At 49.6% G+C, this 15,647-nt stretch overlaps 1 protein-coding gene across 6 annotated transcripts in view; it reads right to left on the reverse strand.

The window, feature by feature from the left end:
- GALNT6 (polypeptide N-acetylgalactosaminyltransferase 6) overlaps positions 1-15,647 on the reverse strand; it is a 36,675-nt gene continuing 21,028 nt past the window's right edge. For all 6 annotated transcript variants that reach the window (XM_081796158.1, XM_078449854.2, XM_078449855.2 and 3 more), the window contains 8 exons: positions 9,743-9,892; positions 8,442-8,676; positions 6,136-6,253; positions 4,536-4,736; positions 3,898-4,029; positions 2,726-2,827; positions 1,559-1,711; positions 1-535 (listed from right to left, as the gene is read on the reverse strand). In XM_081796158.1, the coding sequence (XP_081652284.1) occupies positions 422-535; positions 1,559-1,711; positions 2,726-2,827; positions 3,898-4,029; positions 4,536-4,736; positions 6,136-6,253; positions 8,442-8,676; positions 9,743-9,892 (1,205 nt within the window). In that variant the 3' untranslated portion in view covers positions 1-421. The remainder of the gene's footprint in view (positions 536-1,558; positions 1,712-2,725; positions 2,828-3,897; positions 4,030-4,535; positions 4,737-6,135; positions 6,254-8,441; positions 8,677-9,742; positions 9,893-15,647) is intronic.

A 15,647-nucleotide genomic window follows, 5' to 3' on the forward strand; every position in this document is an offset into this window, starting at 1 on the left:
GAGAGAGAGACACACACAGAGCACAAGCAGAGAGGGGCAGAGAGAGGAGACAGAATCTGAAGCAGGCTCCAAGCTCTGAGCTGTCAACACAGAGACCGATGTAGGGATCGAACTCATGAACTGTGAGATCATGACCCGAGCTGCAGTTGGATGTGGCTAAGCCAACCAGGCACCCATTAACTTGGATTTAAATAAAAATTTTAAAAAATTATACAAAACTTGTGGAAAAAGTGTTTAATCACCAAGAAATGCACATTAAAACAATAATAAAATACCTTATTTTACTTAAAAACAAACAAAAAAAAGAAACCCATCTTTAAGGCCTACTGAGAAGCTGATAATCAGGTTCTCAAACATCAGGTTCCCCAAAGTCCTGTTTCCTGAGAGGCTTGTGGGAACTCCTGTGGGGGTGATGAGGAGCTTAGACGAAGAGCCAGTGCTGGTGGGGGTCACTGGGATTGCAGGAGGCCATGGCTGGCTTTTTGTTCTCAGATGTCAAGCAGGTACCAGATCCTGAGTTCCTGATTAACTGGTCCTAAAAGATGACACAGTAAAGGGTCAGCCTGGGCCTCAGATCTCTAACGGTGCTACTAGGCGGGGAATTTGACAGGGGGCAATAAATAAAAAGCAAGGGAAATGCAGCAAGGCCCAAAGAGGACATTTCCACATTTCTTTCTTTGGATGCCAGATACCCTGACGGGATGCATTCCTGAGTTTCCACCCGTAGCCAGTGTCAATTCCCCACTGCTGGCTTCAGCCTGAGCGGCTGGACTAGAGGAAGGCAGGACCGTGGGGCTAATGCTTTCGAGAACCCCTCCTCTGGACGGCCAGGCTCAGAGCCCTGAGCCACTGCTGCATACCCCCACTTTCTGCCTTTGATCATATTTTGACTCTTCCCTTCCAGGCAGGCCCAAAATTAGGTTCCTTTTCCCCTAAGCCAAGGCCTGAAGATTGGGGTAGGGTGGGGTATGGAGGCTCACTGGCGGTGCTAGTCTGGGACCAGTATTGTAGAGATGACATTCGGTACCCTGAGGCAGTGTGGTGTACTAGAAAGAACCTGTGCTTTTAAGCCAGAAGGATCTTGGTCTGAATCCCAGGCCAGCTATTTACTAGTGATGGGGCTCGGGCCAGTCACACACTTGCTGAGCTCCAGCTGGCTCATCTAGACATGTGGGGGCACCACCCACTTGGGAAGAGGGTCTGCAAGATTACCCACACCCAGTGTATGTACCGGCACACGGAGGCCAGGCGGGAACCATAAGTGACTACACCTTCATCTAGTTGGGTTCGGCCTAAAAATACTGGAGCCACGACAGAGATGGCCATGGACCACAACTCCTAACCCCGGCTCTCTATCAGCCGGAACTAAGACTTCACCGGACGCTACCGGGGCCCTGAGGACCCTGCCTGTGACCGAGCCCGCTTTCTCCACACTCCCTCCGTCGTTTTGATCCACCACACGGCATCTCAGGCACAAGGTGCAGAAAACGAGGAGGGGGTGGGGGGCAGTCGCGGCCTCAGATTCTAGATTCTGAGCCTCCCGGGGCTGCTGACTCACCTGGGTCAATTCCCACTCCTCATCCTTGGGGACTTGGCTGTTTTGGCCAGTGAAGTGACAGCTCCGCAGGCCCAGAGTGCCGGCACTGGCGTGCAGACACAGCTGCTTCGCGATGTTATGGCGCAGGTCCCTCTGGGTTGTGTACTCAAAGTACTAGGAGTCAAGACAAGGGGAGGCGGAGAGTTTGCCCACTACCTTCCGGGGCCAACCGCCCTAAGATTCCAGCCAGAGATGGCCTTTGAGGGAAGAGAGTGACTGAGTGCCAAGACTGCCGCGATCCCTGCACCACCTTCGGGTCTCTTACCGTATCGAGGCTTTACCGGAATAATCATGGCTTAAGATTTTTTCTTTAAAATCATTAAAAACTGAATTCCATTTTTTACATGCGATCTGTGAGATCGTGGGCTTGATATGCTAGTTCCTTGGTTTAAAATTAAAAAAAAAAAAATGCTCGCCAACGTACCACCTCAAATCATCACGCAGGCCAGCGGTACAGGAAATGGCTTATAATGATTTTGTTTGGATTGCGTATGTTGGCAGCCTGTTCCGTGTCCCTTGCCTTGTTTTGGCTCCGTGTCAGGTGCCTCTTACTTACCAAACACTGAGGGACTGGGGGTGGGGGAGGACTGAGGACTAGTTATTGCTCAGGGAAGCTCTGGGCACTGGAAAGCACGGGGTACATTCCCAGGATGCCAGGTTATTGTGACATGTCGGTAGATGGTTGTTTTGGGGTCGCTGCTGGGTGACAGAATCAGAGCGGTAGCTTCTGGGCTGGGGAGGCTTTGAAGCAGAGTGCGGGGGAGAGCAAGTGCTCAGAAAGTTTCCACAGTTCCTCTCAAACTTCGCTCAGTAGCTGGCACCCTCCAGAAGGCCTTCCTGATTGACAATTGTCCCCTCCCACTCCCTCTCTAGCACCTACCACTGATGCCCAGTGCTCCTCAGGTGTCCCTGCTTCATCCTTCAGACCTTGTCTGCCTGTATCATATATTCCCCCTCGGACTGGGAGCTTTCTGAGGGCAGGGGTGGTATCTCCTCCTTTCCCTGGATCTCCCCGACCCCAGTCCTCCGGAAAGGATGATTCTGAGTGGAGAAAGGGGTCTGTGAAAAGAGGAGTTGTTCAAGAAGCAGGCTTCTCTGGGGCCTGCCCGGTAAGGTGCGGCTGCGTACCTGGTTGCCACCAAGGCCGTGGCAGGTGTACATGATGAGGGGTTTCCCCCCATGGTTGTTCTCACCCACATCCAGGCACTGATCGACGCCAAGATTCCTGATCTGCAGAATGGTGAGGACAGAGGGGAACGAGGATAACACAGTTAGGAATTTTCTGGTGTGTGGTGTGGGGCTCAACTGGAATAAATTTGCAGGGCTGGATTTCCCCTCTGTGATTTTCCTCCTCTGCTCATCAACCCAGATGCCAGGAGTTCATAGCGAGGTGAGGTGCTTCGCCTAAAGGCTGGGCACAGTCAGGCTGGGCAAGCTCCCGGGCTGCCAGGTCCCTGGAAGAAGCCCCTCAGCACGTGCGAATTTCCTTATGAGCAATGGTTCTCAAAGTGGGATCCCCAGACTGTCAGTGCCACCTGAGGACTTGTTAGAAACGGAAACTCGGGGCGCCTGGGTGGCTCAGTCGGTTAAGCGTCCGACTTTGGCTCAGGTCGTGATCTCGCGGTTCGTGAGTTCAAGCCCCGCGTCGGGCTCTGTGCTGACAGCTCAGAGCCTGGAGCCTGTTTCAGATTCTGTGTCTTCCTCTCTCTCTCTCTGACCCTCCCCCATTCATGCTCTGTCTCTCTGTCTCAAAAATAAATAAACGTTAAAAAAAAAAAAAAAAGAAAAGAAACGGAAACTCTCAGGCCCCATACCAGTCCTACTGAATCAGCATTCTGTGTGTGTGTGTGTGTGTTTGTGGGGGGGGGGGGGGGGAACAGAGGGAGAGAGAGAGAGAGAGACTGAGGGAGAGAATCCCAAACAGGCTTCGTGCTCAGCGTGGAGCCCGATGTGGGGCTCGATCCCGCAACCCTGGATCACAGCATGAGCCAAAATCAAGAGTTGGATGCTCAACTGACTAAGCCACACAGATGTCCCAGCAATCTGTGTTGTAACATGCCTTCCAGGTGATTCTGATGCAGGTGAATGTTTGAGAACCACTGCTTATGGGCTGTTTCCCCCTTGCAAGGTTTGAGCTATCTCTAGAAGCCCCAAAGTGGCCTTCCAGTACTCCTTTGGATAAAGGAGTGTAGAGAATAAAAATCAATTCTTGTTTGCCATCCGTCTGTGGGGTAAGTGGTCTTGGACCACTCCCGGGGCTTCTGTGATGATGGGTGGGCAAGCTGGTTTTTAAGACTTACAGCTCCGTAGAAGGTGGGCTTAAGGTCGGGAACAAACATCTCTGGGTAGATGTTGTGCAGGAACCAGGAAAAGTTGCGACAATGTAGTCGTTCCTTCAGCTGCAGTCGTTCCGAAATGTCACCGAAGGATTTCTGTCAACCGAGCCAGCCCCCAAAGGGTGAGTACCACCAGCCTTGGCCTTCTTGTATGGTTGAAGTAGGCAAGAGTTTCTGGGGCCACTTTCTCCCAGAATGGGTCTCCTGCTCATCCCTGCTCAGATCCTGTTGGGGCTACTGGCTTAGCCCCACATCTAAACCCAAGCTCCCTGTCTTGGCTTTCGGATGCCCACCCATAGCTCCCTTCCTCCTGCATCTCCTGACTTTCCTATCAGTTTTCTCCCAGACCTCAGTACCAAGCCTCTCAGAGCAAAGCCCTTCTTAAAATGCCAAGACTCTCTAGGCGGGACCAACAAAAGCTCCTCCCATTCACTAGCCTTCAAAATCTGGCCTCTCTGGGCTCTAGCTCACAGGGTCTGAGGGGTAAAGGGAGGCACCAGATGGTAGCGATGGGTGGGCCTCCACCACTCAGCCCTTGACTATGGTCTGGGATTCTGCACTTCTCTTCACCCAAACACGTCCCGAGCACCATTTCCTCTCACCTCTTGGGCCATCTTTGCTGCCTGCAGATTTCTCCGATAGAAGATCTCCTTGTAGCTATCCATCCAGACCTCAGCCAGGCGCACTTGGTTGCGAGCAATGACACTGATGCCCTTGGGGAAGGTGTGAGGGCTCTTGGTGCGGAACACGTGGCCTACCACAGAGCAGGGGATGATCTCCATTTGGCCCCCACACTGCCACACCTGCCACAAGAGGACACAAGATCGGGCCTTCAGGGGAGTAGTGGGTCACTGTCCCCTCCCCCAAGTAGCTCTGTTCTATTCCCAGGGTACTAGGGTCCCAGGTCTAAGAACTCAGGGCAATGTTGCTCTCTCTCCTAAGGGGGGGAGGGCGGGGAGAGAAGGACATTGACCAGGATTCTTCCTAGGCCGTGACTATGCAATTCCTAGCTCTAGTGTTAGTTCAACTCCGATTTAAGCAAATGGAGATTTGTGGGGTCCTGAGGGTTGTCAGGGCCCTTTAGAGAAAGGACAGTCGCTTGACTTTGTGTCTGAATACCTCCTCTAAGCTCTAGGCACTTGGCGTGTTGACCTGGGAATGCTGAGTTTATCCGCTCACCCAGGCGTTACTGAAAACTCAAGCTCCCTCAAACCAAGAGGCTTGTGACCCCATCAGAGCCCTGGCGCATCAATCATAGCAAGGGTAGTCAACTCCCGGGTGCGCTGTGGTAGTCGCCCGGACTTCTAGCACATTAGCTGCCTAGGGAAGAGACTGAACAGAGATCTGAGGCTCATGGATGAACCTGCAATCAGAATCTTCTGATTCTGGTGACTGACCTGGCGACCCTTCTCTATGCCAGTGGGCTGGTTTAAGACATCCCTCCCACCCGTGTCCTCTCTTTTTTAGGTTTTAGATTAGTAAGCATGTTGTTATTCGTTTTAGTATAGCAGCGACAGAGCTCCATGCCCACAGTCACAGTCACACAGGCATCAATGATGTGATTAATCTGTGCAGGCACGGCGAGAGGTGACTTCATGAACGAGCTCATCTACTTGCTAATTACCTCTCCCCCGGTGCGGGGATCTGTGTGGATTTCACGGAGAGGAAATTCTTTCTTCCTAACCTAGTCCTGAGTTGCCTTTTCCTGGAATCCCTTAGAGTTCTGGGGTCCACGAGAGTTTGGGCCATCACCTTCAGTAACACAGAGCTTGCTGAGCAGAGGGTAGGAAACTTCCAAGGCTACCAGGGCCTGTGCCCTCTAACCTGGAAAGGGAAACCCGACTTTTCCTGAGAAAGGACAGCGACTGCTGACTGCCCTGTTCCACCTTCATGCTCACACTTTTCCCACAGACCTCACAAAAGATGTCTCCAGTCCCCAGGTGTCCAGGTTCTTTACCACTAGTATCCCTTCTCTCTGAGGAGGTCTGCCCAGTAATTTGGCCCACGTTGTCCAATCTGATTGCCACGGACGGGGGTGGGGGAACCGAGGAAAGGGGACGGACACCAGGACAGGAAACAGCCACCCTTCTAAGTCCACCTCCAGATGTGATATCCCCGAGGCTGCCGCTGCCTGAGAGACAGGGCCTCAGGCTGTCCCCCCGGGACACCGTGGCTCCCCCATGAAGCCCTCTTCACTCTCACCCGGAAGGACATTTCCACGTTCTCCCCTCCCCAGATCTCCATCTGATTATCATAGGTACCGATGTGCTCAAAGTAGGACTTGGAGATGGAGAAGAGGCCGCCAGCAAACGTCGGGGATCTGGGGAGACAGAGGGAGAAGCATCTTTTGGCGGGGATGACGCGTAGAAGCCTGGTGCGGAAAGCTGAGGACCCGGTGTTAGCTAAAGCCCGGCCACTCCCCGCCTCCTTTCTTCCTTCCTGGGATATGCAGCCCCTCTTCCATGGACTCATTCCTTCAGCAAATATTTACAGAGCTCTGTTGTGTTCTCTCCACCTTCTGGGACCAGGTCAAGGAGAGATGTGATTATCATCACTCCTTCTGAAAGGCACTGATGCGTTCGTTCAAGGTAGGATCTATTAAGCACCGGCCACCAGGGCCCAAGTGCACGTTAGTCACGCAGCCTAGAAAGCTCTGTCTGAGAGCTCAGTCTAGAAGCAGATGGCAGAAGCACCATTGTCTGCTTTGGGGCAGCAAAGTTCCTAGAGCACAGTAGTAACTCCGTTATCAGAAGCTGGGTGAAATGGTCTTTGGAAATAGGATTCAAACCACGAATGAACGAATATGACCTGGATGGACCCTCTTCTGTTTCAGAATCCCCGGTCCTTTCTAGGGATTAGAAAGGCGTGCTAGTAGGGCCTAGTCCTTCCGCACCAGAAATTTTAGCTTTCGGGAAAGCTGCCAGCTGCTTTGAACAAAGGAAACCGGTAACAGGTGCTCCTGGAAGCAGAGTAGGAAGTGAGGTGAAATTAAGCTCAATTTGGACTAACGGGAGCATTTGGAGGTTCCAAGGAGCTTCTGGCTTTCAGACAAAGGCAGGGAGGTACAGATCCACTGTAGGGGAAATTGGTAGAAACGTCCCATTTCTAGAATTCAGATACCACGTTGCTCATAAGACAGGCGGGGCCAAGAGTTGAAGGCAGGGTCGGAGCCTGAGGAAGACAAGGGCAGGAGTCTATATATAATCACTAGCTGTTGGCATCTGCACCGTGGCCAGCCTGGCTTGGATAGGGCTTTGCTGTCCTCAGTGGGTGGCTCCATGTGCTACAATCAAGCAGAAAGATCCTAAAACCTTCTCTATCCACCTAGAACCTATCAACATGCTTTATATGCAGCAGGGGCTCAGTCAGTGCTCACTGGACTGATTGGTCAAGGAGCCTGACCTTAGTGTTACCCTATGGATGCTCTTGCCACCCTGAAGTAGGAGTTGGCTCCCAGAGCCACTTTCTGGAAGGACTTGCAATCAGGAGTCATGCTCAGGCAGGCCTTCTGTCATTGCTTCTGACCTCTCCCAGGCATCCTAAGCCATCCCAAGTAAGGCCCAGAAAGCCTCAGAAAGCCCTGGGATTCAGGTGAGCACTTCAGAGCTAACCTACTTCTTCTTGAGGGTCTCCCTCAATTTATTTATTAAAATAAAATAAACTTGTGGTCTCTAGCAACACAACCAGCAATCCGGAGAGGGAAGGACAGGAGGTGAATGAGGGGCAGACCCAGCTGGGCATTAAACAGAGGGTAAACTTTTAAGCATCCACCCTATAGCTCAGGGGTGGGCAAACTATGGCCTATGGGCCAGAGCTGGCCTGGCTTCACAAAGCTCTGGGCAAAGAAAGGTTTCTACATTTTTAAATGGCTGTTAAACGAAAGCAAACGAACAACAACAAAAAAACCCCAAACCAACAGAGAGTAACGTGCAACAGACTGCATGTAGCTGGAAGGTCCTAAACTATACGCTATCTGGCCCTTTACCAAGAAAGCTCAGGGCAACTGTACCCAACTGCAGAACACTTGTCCATTTTCTTTTAATACGTTTTCAGTCTTTTCAAAGGTAGTGATCTACAAGGGCTATTCAACAGTGACCTCTACCCACCATCTCTCAGCACCTCTGCAGGCGCCAGTCACAGCCTTCCATGTGTGAGGAGGAATAAACAGAGGACCTACAGAAAGCCTTCGGTCAGCGCCTGGCACACACTAAGTGGTGAGGAAGAGCAAGCAGCTACGGCGTGAGGCAGCGCGCGGTGTTGCAGTTAGCAGCATGGGCTTTGGGTCAGGCCGGCCCCGATGGCTTTCCTATTCCACCAACTGCTAGCTGCCTAATCTGAGGCTGATTGCTCACCACTAGGAGCCTGTACAACAGCCCGTACCCACCTCAGAGGGGGTGAGGATTAAGGAAAATATGTCAAGTGCTTCCTAGAGTGCCTGATAAATGTGGACGTAAGACGGTCCAGGTCCCCCGGGGCCGGCGTGGGGCTCAGCAGGCCGTGGTCCTTACTTGATGGGGTAGGTCTCATCTTTGCGCCTCTGCTTCTCATGTGCGGGCAGAGCCTCCCAGCCAAAGGTCAGACTCCAGTCAAAGTTGCCACGGCTGTGGACCCTGCCCCTCGGGACGGGCTTGGAGAACTCGAAAGTGTTCAGGTCGATGGTGACGATGTCTGGGCTCACCACCACCGTCTCGTCCTCAGCAATGCGAGCCAGGAGGGGCTCCAGCCAGCCATGGAAGCACTCGCCTGCAAGCCGGGGACCGGAAGACAGCAGTCAGGGTCACACCCAGCCACGCCCAGGCCCCACGCCCGCAGGGAGACTCGGGAGGACGAGAGAACCTTCCACACACTCCCTAGTGTTAGAGAAACGTAGGCAAGCTCCACAGCTATAGGAAGCAGAGAGAGGTCTTCCGAGACCCTCCTCTCCGGCCCCCGCCCCCAACCAAAAGGCGAAGGTAACTCTGAAGAGAAGGATGGAGGGCTGGCGGGGAGTAACATGGTCAACTCAAACGATCCAAAGCACAGGGAAGGCCCCAGATGGGTGACTTCAGGGTTTCTAACTATCCACTGTGTGGATTTCAGAAGGGGGTGTCTCCTGTCCCAGAGGGACCGCACCCCAAGCTCCAGATCCACTTGTGGAATAATAATCCCTTTCACTTGTCTGGCCCTTTGAGATCTTCAGGGAACTGCATAGATTACTTTATTTGGACTTTGGAGTAGTAAATCTGTTGGTGAGTAAGGTCGACATCCTCGTTCCCACTTTACAGATGAGGAAACTGAGGCGGTTAGTGACAGAGTCAGAAGGCAAGCCCAGGTGTCCTGACTCCCAGTCTAGAGCTTTCCCTAATACATATCACCACTTCTAGGGAACAATTTCTTTCCAGACAATGGCGGGGAGGTGTTTGGGTTTGGGGCAATGGGGGGGGGGACCTTTTTGTCCCCATGTGGCCCTGCGGGAAAGCTCCACACAAACCGCTTCCCAGGGGTGATGGGAGGCCTGAGGGGCTGAGCTCAGAATGAGGTACAGAGCAAGCAAGGGAGGGAGAGAGGAGTCTGGGGCTCCAGAGCACAATGCCAGCAATTGTGGGGTCACCGTTGTTTTAAGGCCATGGGTGCCTGCTGATTAAACATCCTTGGGATTGGGACGAGAAGAGGGCACGAGAAGCCGAAGTGAATCCCAAGCCACCTCCAGTCCCAGAACGGCAGGGGCCTCGGGGATGCCCCGGCCCTGGCTCCTCGGTCCACCAGGGGGCGGGGGAGGGGAGCAGACACTCCCCCACCCCCACCCCCTACCAGGTCCCCCCATACTCACAGTGGGCGTCCAGGAAGGTGAGCACCTCCGCCTGCGCCACGCTGGCGCCCAGCAGTCGGGCAGTGATCAAGCCCTTCCGCTCCTCCTGCCGCACCACCCTCACGATCTGCAGCTTCTTTACGTACTGCTCCAGTTGTTCCTTCAAGTAGTCTGGAAGGGACGGGGGCATCGGTGCCAGCTCACTGCCGTGTGGCAAACCTAACCCCTCTGTGAGCGCCAAGCCGGGCGCTTTCGGGCCCCCAGCAGGCCTGAACCCCTATCGACCTAAGCAATTCCACGGGCGCCGAGGATGGGAGGGGGTGGAAGGAGGAAGTCCCGCGTGTGGCCAAGCAAACCCTGCCACCCCGAGCCCACCGTGCCAGGAGACTGGCCATGCCTGTGCTTGTTGACCTAGGAACCTTCCCTAACCTCCGAGCCGGGGCCTCCGAGCTGTGTTTCTTTGGTCTCAAATCAAGTTTAAACTTCCGACAGAGGCTCCCAGCTGCCCCTTGGTCTCTGCATCCTCTGGGTCAGCCTCTCTGGGAACCGTGATTCCGGTCTCCTTTCCACACCTGGAGGTTGTGGCAGTCATGTCTCAGTATCTAGGACTCCCCGTCTCCCAGGCTCCTCTGAGCGAGCCGACAGGTAGAGCACACACCAATGTTGATTTCTGGCTTGCTGGATCAGCAGCCAGAATCGTACTCGAATCCTCCCTATTACCTCCTCTGCATGGAGGAATCTTTAAGAAGATGAAAAGACACCGAGCCGCTTTTCAATCAAATTTAAAAACCAGGTACCAAGGGCCGGCCCTGTGCTGGGCACAACGGTGAGCCTGTTACCCAGGGAAGTGGCGATTACAGGGCAGGTAATCAGTGACCTGCCGGAGGTAGTGCAGGGCTGGGGGGAGCCTGCAGCAGATGCAATCATCCTGGATTTGGGGAGAGGTGGGGAAGGCTCTCTGAAGGGAGGGAGGGACGGCTCTGCTGAGATCTCCAGTTCCTTCTGAGTGCGGGCTTACTTCACGACCCTGTTATCCATTCTGAAATCCTCAGGGCTTTAAAAATAGCTCTATTCTGAAACCTATTCCAGGTCCTCCTTATGTCTTATTAACTGCTATACTGCAGTGGCCTACAGTTTCAGAAGAGGAGATTGAAGGCAGATGTGACAGATGAGTGTGTCCTTTCTGTTTTGGGCTGTGGGATCAGCCCAGGGCTTAGGCCTTGCTTTACATGCAGTGTTATACAAATTGTGGGGCCCCAAATCAATTTTGGGGGTGTGTGATTGATATCTCTCTCTCTCACACACACACACGCGCTATGCCCAAATACCTGAGCGCCTACTCTGTGCCAGTCATTGAACTAGGTGCTTGCACGCTGACTTTCTTACTTAATCTTTTCTACGAAGATTAAAATGTTCTGAAATATGGAATACTGTCCCTGATGTTTATAAGTCAAAATTAGCCTCATTCGGCAGCTTGGGTCTAGCACTCACTCAGCAAACACATGCTAACACACTGCCCAGGTGTCAGACATTATCCAGGGCAAAGTCGGGCCTGGTGCGGCTCTTGCCCTCAAGGGGCTCCTAGACTCATCATCTAACCATAGCCCCAAGGGTCGGCTCTAACAGGAAGGAGGAGGGAGGAACCCCAACCAGGAGCCTCACCTTCTCAGCATGGCTGATGTTTCCCCTTAGAGCTTAACTGCACTCAGAGGAAGTTCATGGTGGTGGAGATAACCCAAGGACAAAACATCACAGGAAGTGGGTTTTGTGGTAAGAGACTGCAAAGTGCTGAGCTGTGAACCCCACGGGGTGCTGAGCTCTACAAAGCCCTGCGCCCACGCCTTCCTTCCAGTCTCAGGTGGCTAGGCTGGACCTGGGGAGTCTGAGCATCACCCTCAGACCCTTCTAGGGGTGGGAGACAACTCCCCTCCTTCCTGTCATATCCTTGGACCCACTGGACACATGCCCCAGAGATGAGTATAGCAGAGCTGAAGGTGGAGACCCAGCTGAGCCCATCCATACTCTCTTACGTCCCCTAGACGTTATCCTCCTAATTCAGGTTCAAAACCCCACCACCCCAACCCAGCTCTGTTCCTCATGGCTGGAGTCTATGAGACCCCTGTGACCTCTAACACACCTGCCTGACCCAGTCCCATGGTTTGAAATACCATCTCTCTGCAGATGGCTCCTAGGTCTTTTTCTCCTGGCCCTGCCATCTTCACTTGGGTGTCTAACAGAACCACAAACCTAACACACCCAAAATGAAACTCCAGATTTCTTCCCCTCTCTAGTCTCCCCATGTCAGCATGTGGTAGCGGCATCTCTCCAGCTGCTTTAACCTAGGAGTCATGCTGGACTCTTCCCTCCTCTCACCCACCACAATCAGTGCATCAGCCAGTGCTGCCAGTTCCTTCTCTCCACCCCCACGGTCACCCCAGCAATGATGTCTTAGCTGGTCTCCTGGCCTCTGCTCTACACCACTCTTTCCAGTCATTCTTGACATAACAGCCGCAGTGAGCAGCAAAGTTATCTCTTCAAACTATAAATCAGATCATCGCACTGCTGGGGCTTAAAATTGCACTTAAAGGGGTGCCTGGCTGGCTCAGTTGGTGAAGTGTGCAACTCCTGATCTTGGGGTTGTGAGTTTGAGCCCCATGTTGGGTGTAGTGCTTACTTAAGAAAAAAAAATGCACTTAAAAACAAATCTGAACAGTATGGGGGCTCCTCAAAAAAATTAAACACAGAATTACACAAGATCTAGCAAAGGGTGGATGAATCAATAAACAAATGTGGTATATACAAGCAATGAAACATTCAGCCTTTAAAAGGAAGGAAATTCTACCATAATCAATTGAGATTTACCCCAGGGATGCAAGGATGGTTCAATATATGCAAGTCAATCAACAAGATACACCACATTAACAAAAAGATGGTTAAAAATCATACAGTCATCTCAATAGATTCAGAAAAAACACTTGACAACATTTAATGTCTACTCATGATAAAAATTCTCAACATTAAGTCAGTAGAGAGGGAATATACCCCAACACGATAAAGACAATACATGACAAACAGACAGCTGACATTACACTCAATGATGAAAAGCTAAAAGCTTTTCCCCTAAGATCAGGAATAAGACAAGGGCACTCTCACCACTTTTACTGCACACAGTACTGGGAATCCTAGCTGCAGCAATTAGACAAGAAAGAGAAATACAAGACATCTAGATTGGTAAGGAAGAAATAAATCTGTCACTGTTTGCAGGCACGATATTGCATATAGAAAACCCTAAAGACTTCACCAAAAATCTATCAGAACTGATAAGGGAATTCAGTAAAATTGTGGCACACCAAATCAATAAACAGAAATCTGTTCTGTTTCTATACACTAATAATGAAATAGCAGAAAGGAAAATCGAGAAGACAACCCCAGTTAACACTGCAACAAAAAGAACAAAATACCCAGGAATAAATTTAACAAAAGAGGTGAAAGACGTGTATTCTGGAAACTATCAGACATTGTTGAAAGAAATCAAAGATGACACAAATAAATGGAAAGATCTACCATGCTTATGGGTTGGAAGAACTAATACTGTTAAAAATGTCCCTACTACCCAATGCAATCTTCATTAAAATACCAAAAGCATTTTTTTCACAGAACTAGGACATATAATTCTAAAATCCGCATGGAACCGCAAAAGATCTCAAGTAGCCAAACCAATATTGAAAAGAATAACAAAGATAGAGGTACCACAATTCTAGATTTCAAACTATACTGCAAGCAATCGTGTGCAAAGCACAAAAACAGACACATAGATCAATGAAACTGAACACAGAGCCCAGAAATAAACCCATGCTTATATGGTAAATCTGTGACAAAGGAGGCAAAAATATACAGTGCAAATCAAATAGTCTCTTCAATAAATGGTGTTGGGAAAGCTGGACAGCTACATGCAAGAGAATGAAACTGGATCGCTTTCTTACACATTACACAAAAATAAAATCAAAATGGATTAAAGACCTAAATGTGAGACCTGAAACTATAAAACTCCTAAAAAAAAGACACAGACAGTAATCTTTTGGACATCAACTTTAGCAATATTTTTCTGGATATGTCTCCCCAAGCAAGGGGAACAAAAGCAAAAATAAACAAGTGGGGCTACATGAAACTACAAAGCTTTTGCACAGAGAAGGAAACCATCAACAAAATGAAAAGGCAACCCACCGAAAGGGAGGAGATATTTGCAAATGATATATCCAATAAGGAGCTAATATCCAAAATATATAAAGAACTCCTATACCTCAACACCAAAAAACCAAATAATCTGATTGATTAAAAAGTGGGCAGAGGACCTGAATAGACATTTTTTCCAAAGATTTACTTTTCCAAAGTAAATCTTTTAATGTAGAGCAACTGTGCTGTAAATATGTTAGAATTTCACAACAGACGGCCAACAGACATAGAAAAGATACTTAACATCGCTACTCATCAGGGAAATGCAAATCAAAACCACAATGAGATATCACCTCACACCAGTCAAAATGGCTAGTATTAAGAAGACAAGAAGTTAAGTGTTGGTGAGGATGTGGAGAAAAGGGAGCCCTTAAACACTGTTGGTGGGAATGTGCACTGGTGTAGCCACTATGGAAAACAGTCTGGAGATTCTTCAAAGAACTAAAAATACAAGTACCAAATAATCCATTAATTCTACTTCTGGGTATTTACTTGAGGAAAACAAAAACACGAATGCACCATTATTTGAGGCATTATTTACAATAGCCAACATATATATGGAAGAAACCTAAATGTCCACTGAATGATGAATGGATAAAGATGTGGTATATATACATAATGGAATGTTGCTCAGCCATAAACAATCATGAAATCTTGCCATTCGTGATAACCCAGACTGACCTAGAGGGTATCATGCTAAGTGAAGTAAGTCAGTAATAGAATGCTAAGTGAAACACTGTCTAATTTCACTCATGGGGAATCTCAAAATCAAAACAAACAAACAAACAAACAAAACAACAGTAACAAAAAAGAGAAAGACTCATAGACACAGAGAACAAACTAGCAATTGCCAAGGGGAGAGGGGTAGAGGAACAGGTGAATAGGTCAAGAGGATTAAGAGGTATAAACTTTCAGTTATAAAACAAGTCACAGAGATGAAATATAGCATAAGGAATATAGTCCATAATATTGTAATAAATTTGTGTGGTGATAGATCGTAACTATGCTTATTGTGGTGAGCATTTCATAATGTGTATAATTGTCAAATCACTATGTTATAAACCTGAAACTAACAAAATATTCTATGTCAACTATACTACAATTAAAAACTTAACAAGGAAGGAAATACTGACACATGCTTAAACACGGATGAATCCTGAAGACACTATGCTAAGTGGAATAAGCCAGAAACAAAAGAAGAGATAGTGAATAATTTCACTTATGTGAGGTACTTAGAGTAGTCAAATTCATAAAGAAACAAATGTAGAATACTGGTTGACAGCGGTTGGGGGAGGAGGGAATAGGGAGTCACTGTCTCATGGGTACAGAGTTTCAGTTTGGGAAGACGAGGGAGTTCTGGTGATGGACGGTGGTGATGGTTTCACAATAATATGAAGGTATTAAATGCCACTGAATGGAGGGGCTCCTGGGTGGCTCATTCAGTTAAGTGTCTGACTTCGGCTCAGGTCACGATCTCATGGTTCGTGAGTTCGACCCCTGCGTCGAGCTCTGTGCTGACAGCTCAGAGCCTGGAACCTGCTTTGGATTCTGTGTCTCCCTCTCTCTCTGCCCCTTCCCCACTTGCACTCTGTTTCTCTCTGTCAAAAGCAAATAAACATTAAAAAATATTTTTTAAATGCCATTGAATGGCACACTTAAAAATGGTTAAGATGACAAATTTTATGTTATGCAT

Source organism: Panthera onca, chromosome B4, assembly GCF_046562875.1.
Source record: "Panthera onca isolate mPanOnc1 chromosome B4, mPanOnc1 haplotype 2, whole genome shotgun sequence".
In the NCBI taxonomy this organism is placed as follows: domain Eukaryota; kingdom Metazoa; phylum Chordata; class Mammalia; order Carnivora; family Felidae; genus Panthera; species Panthera onca.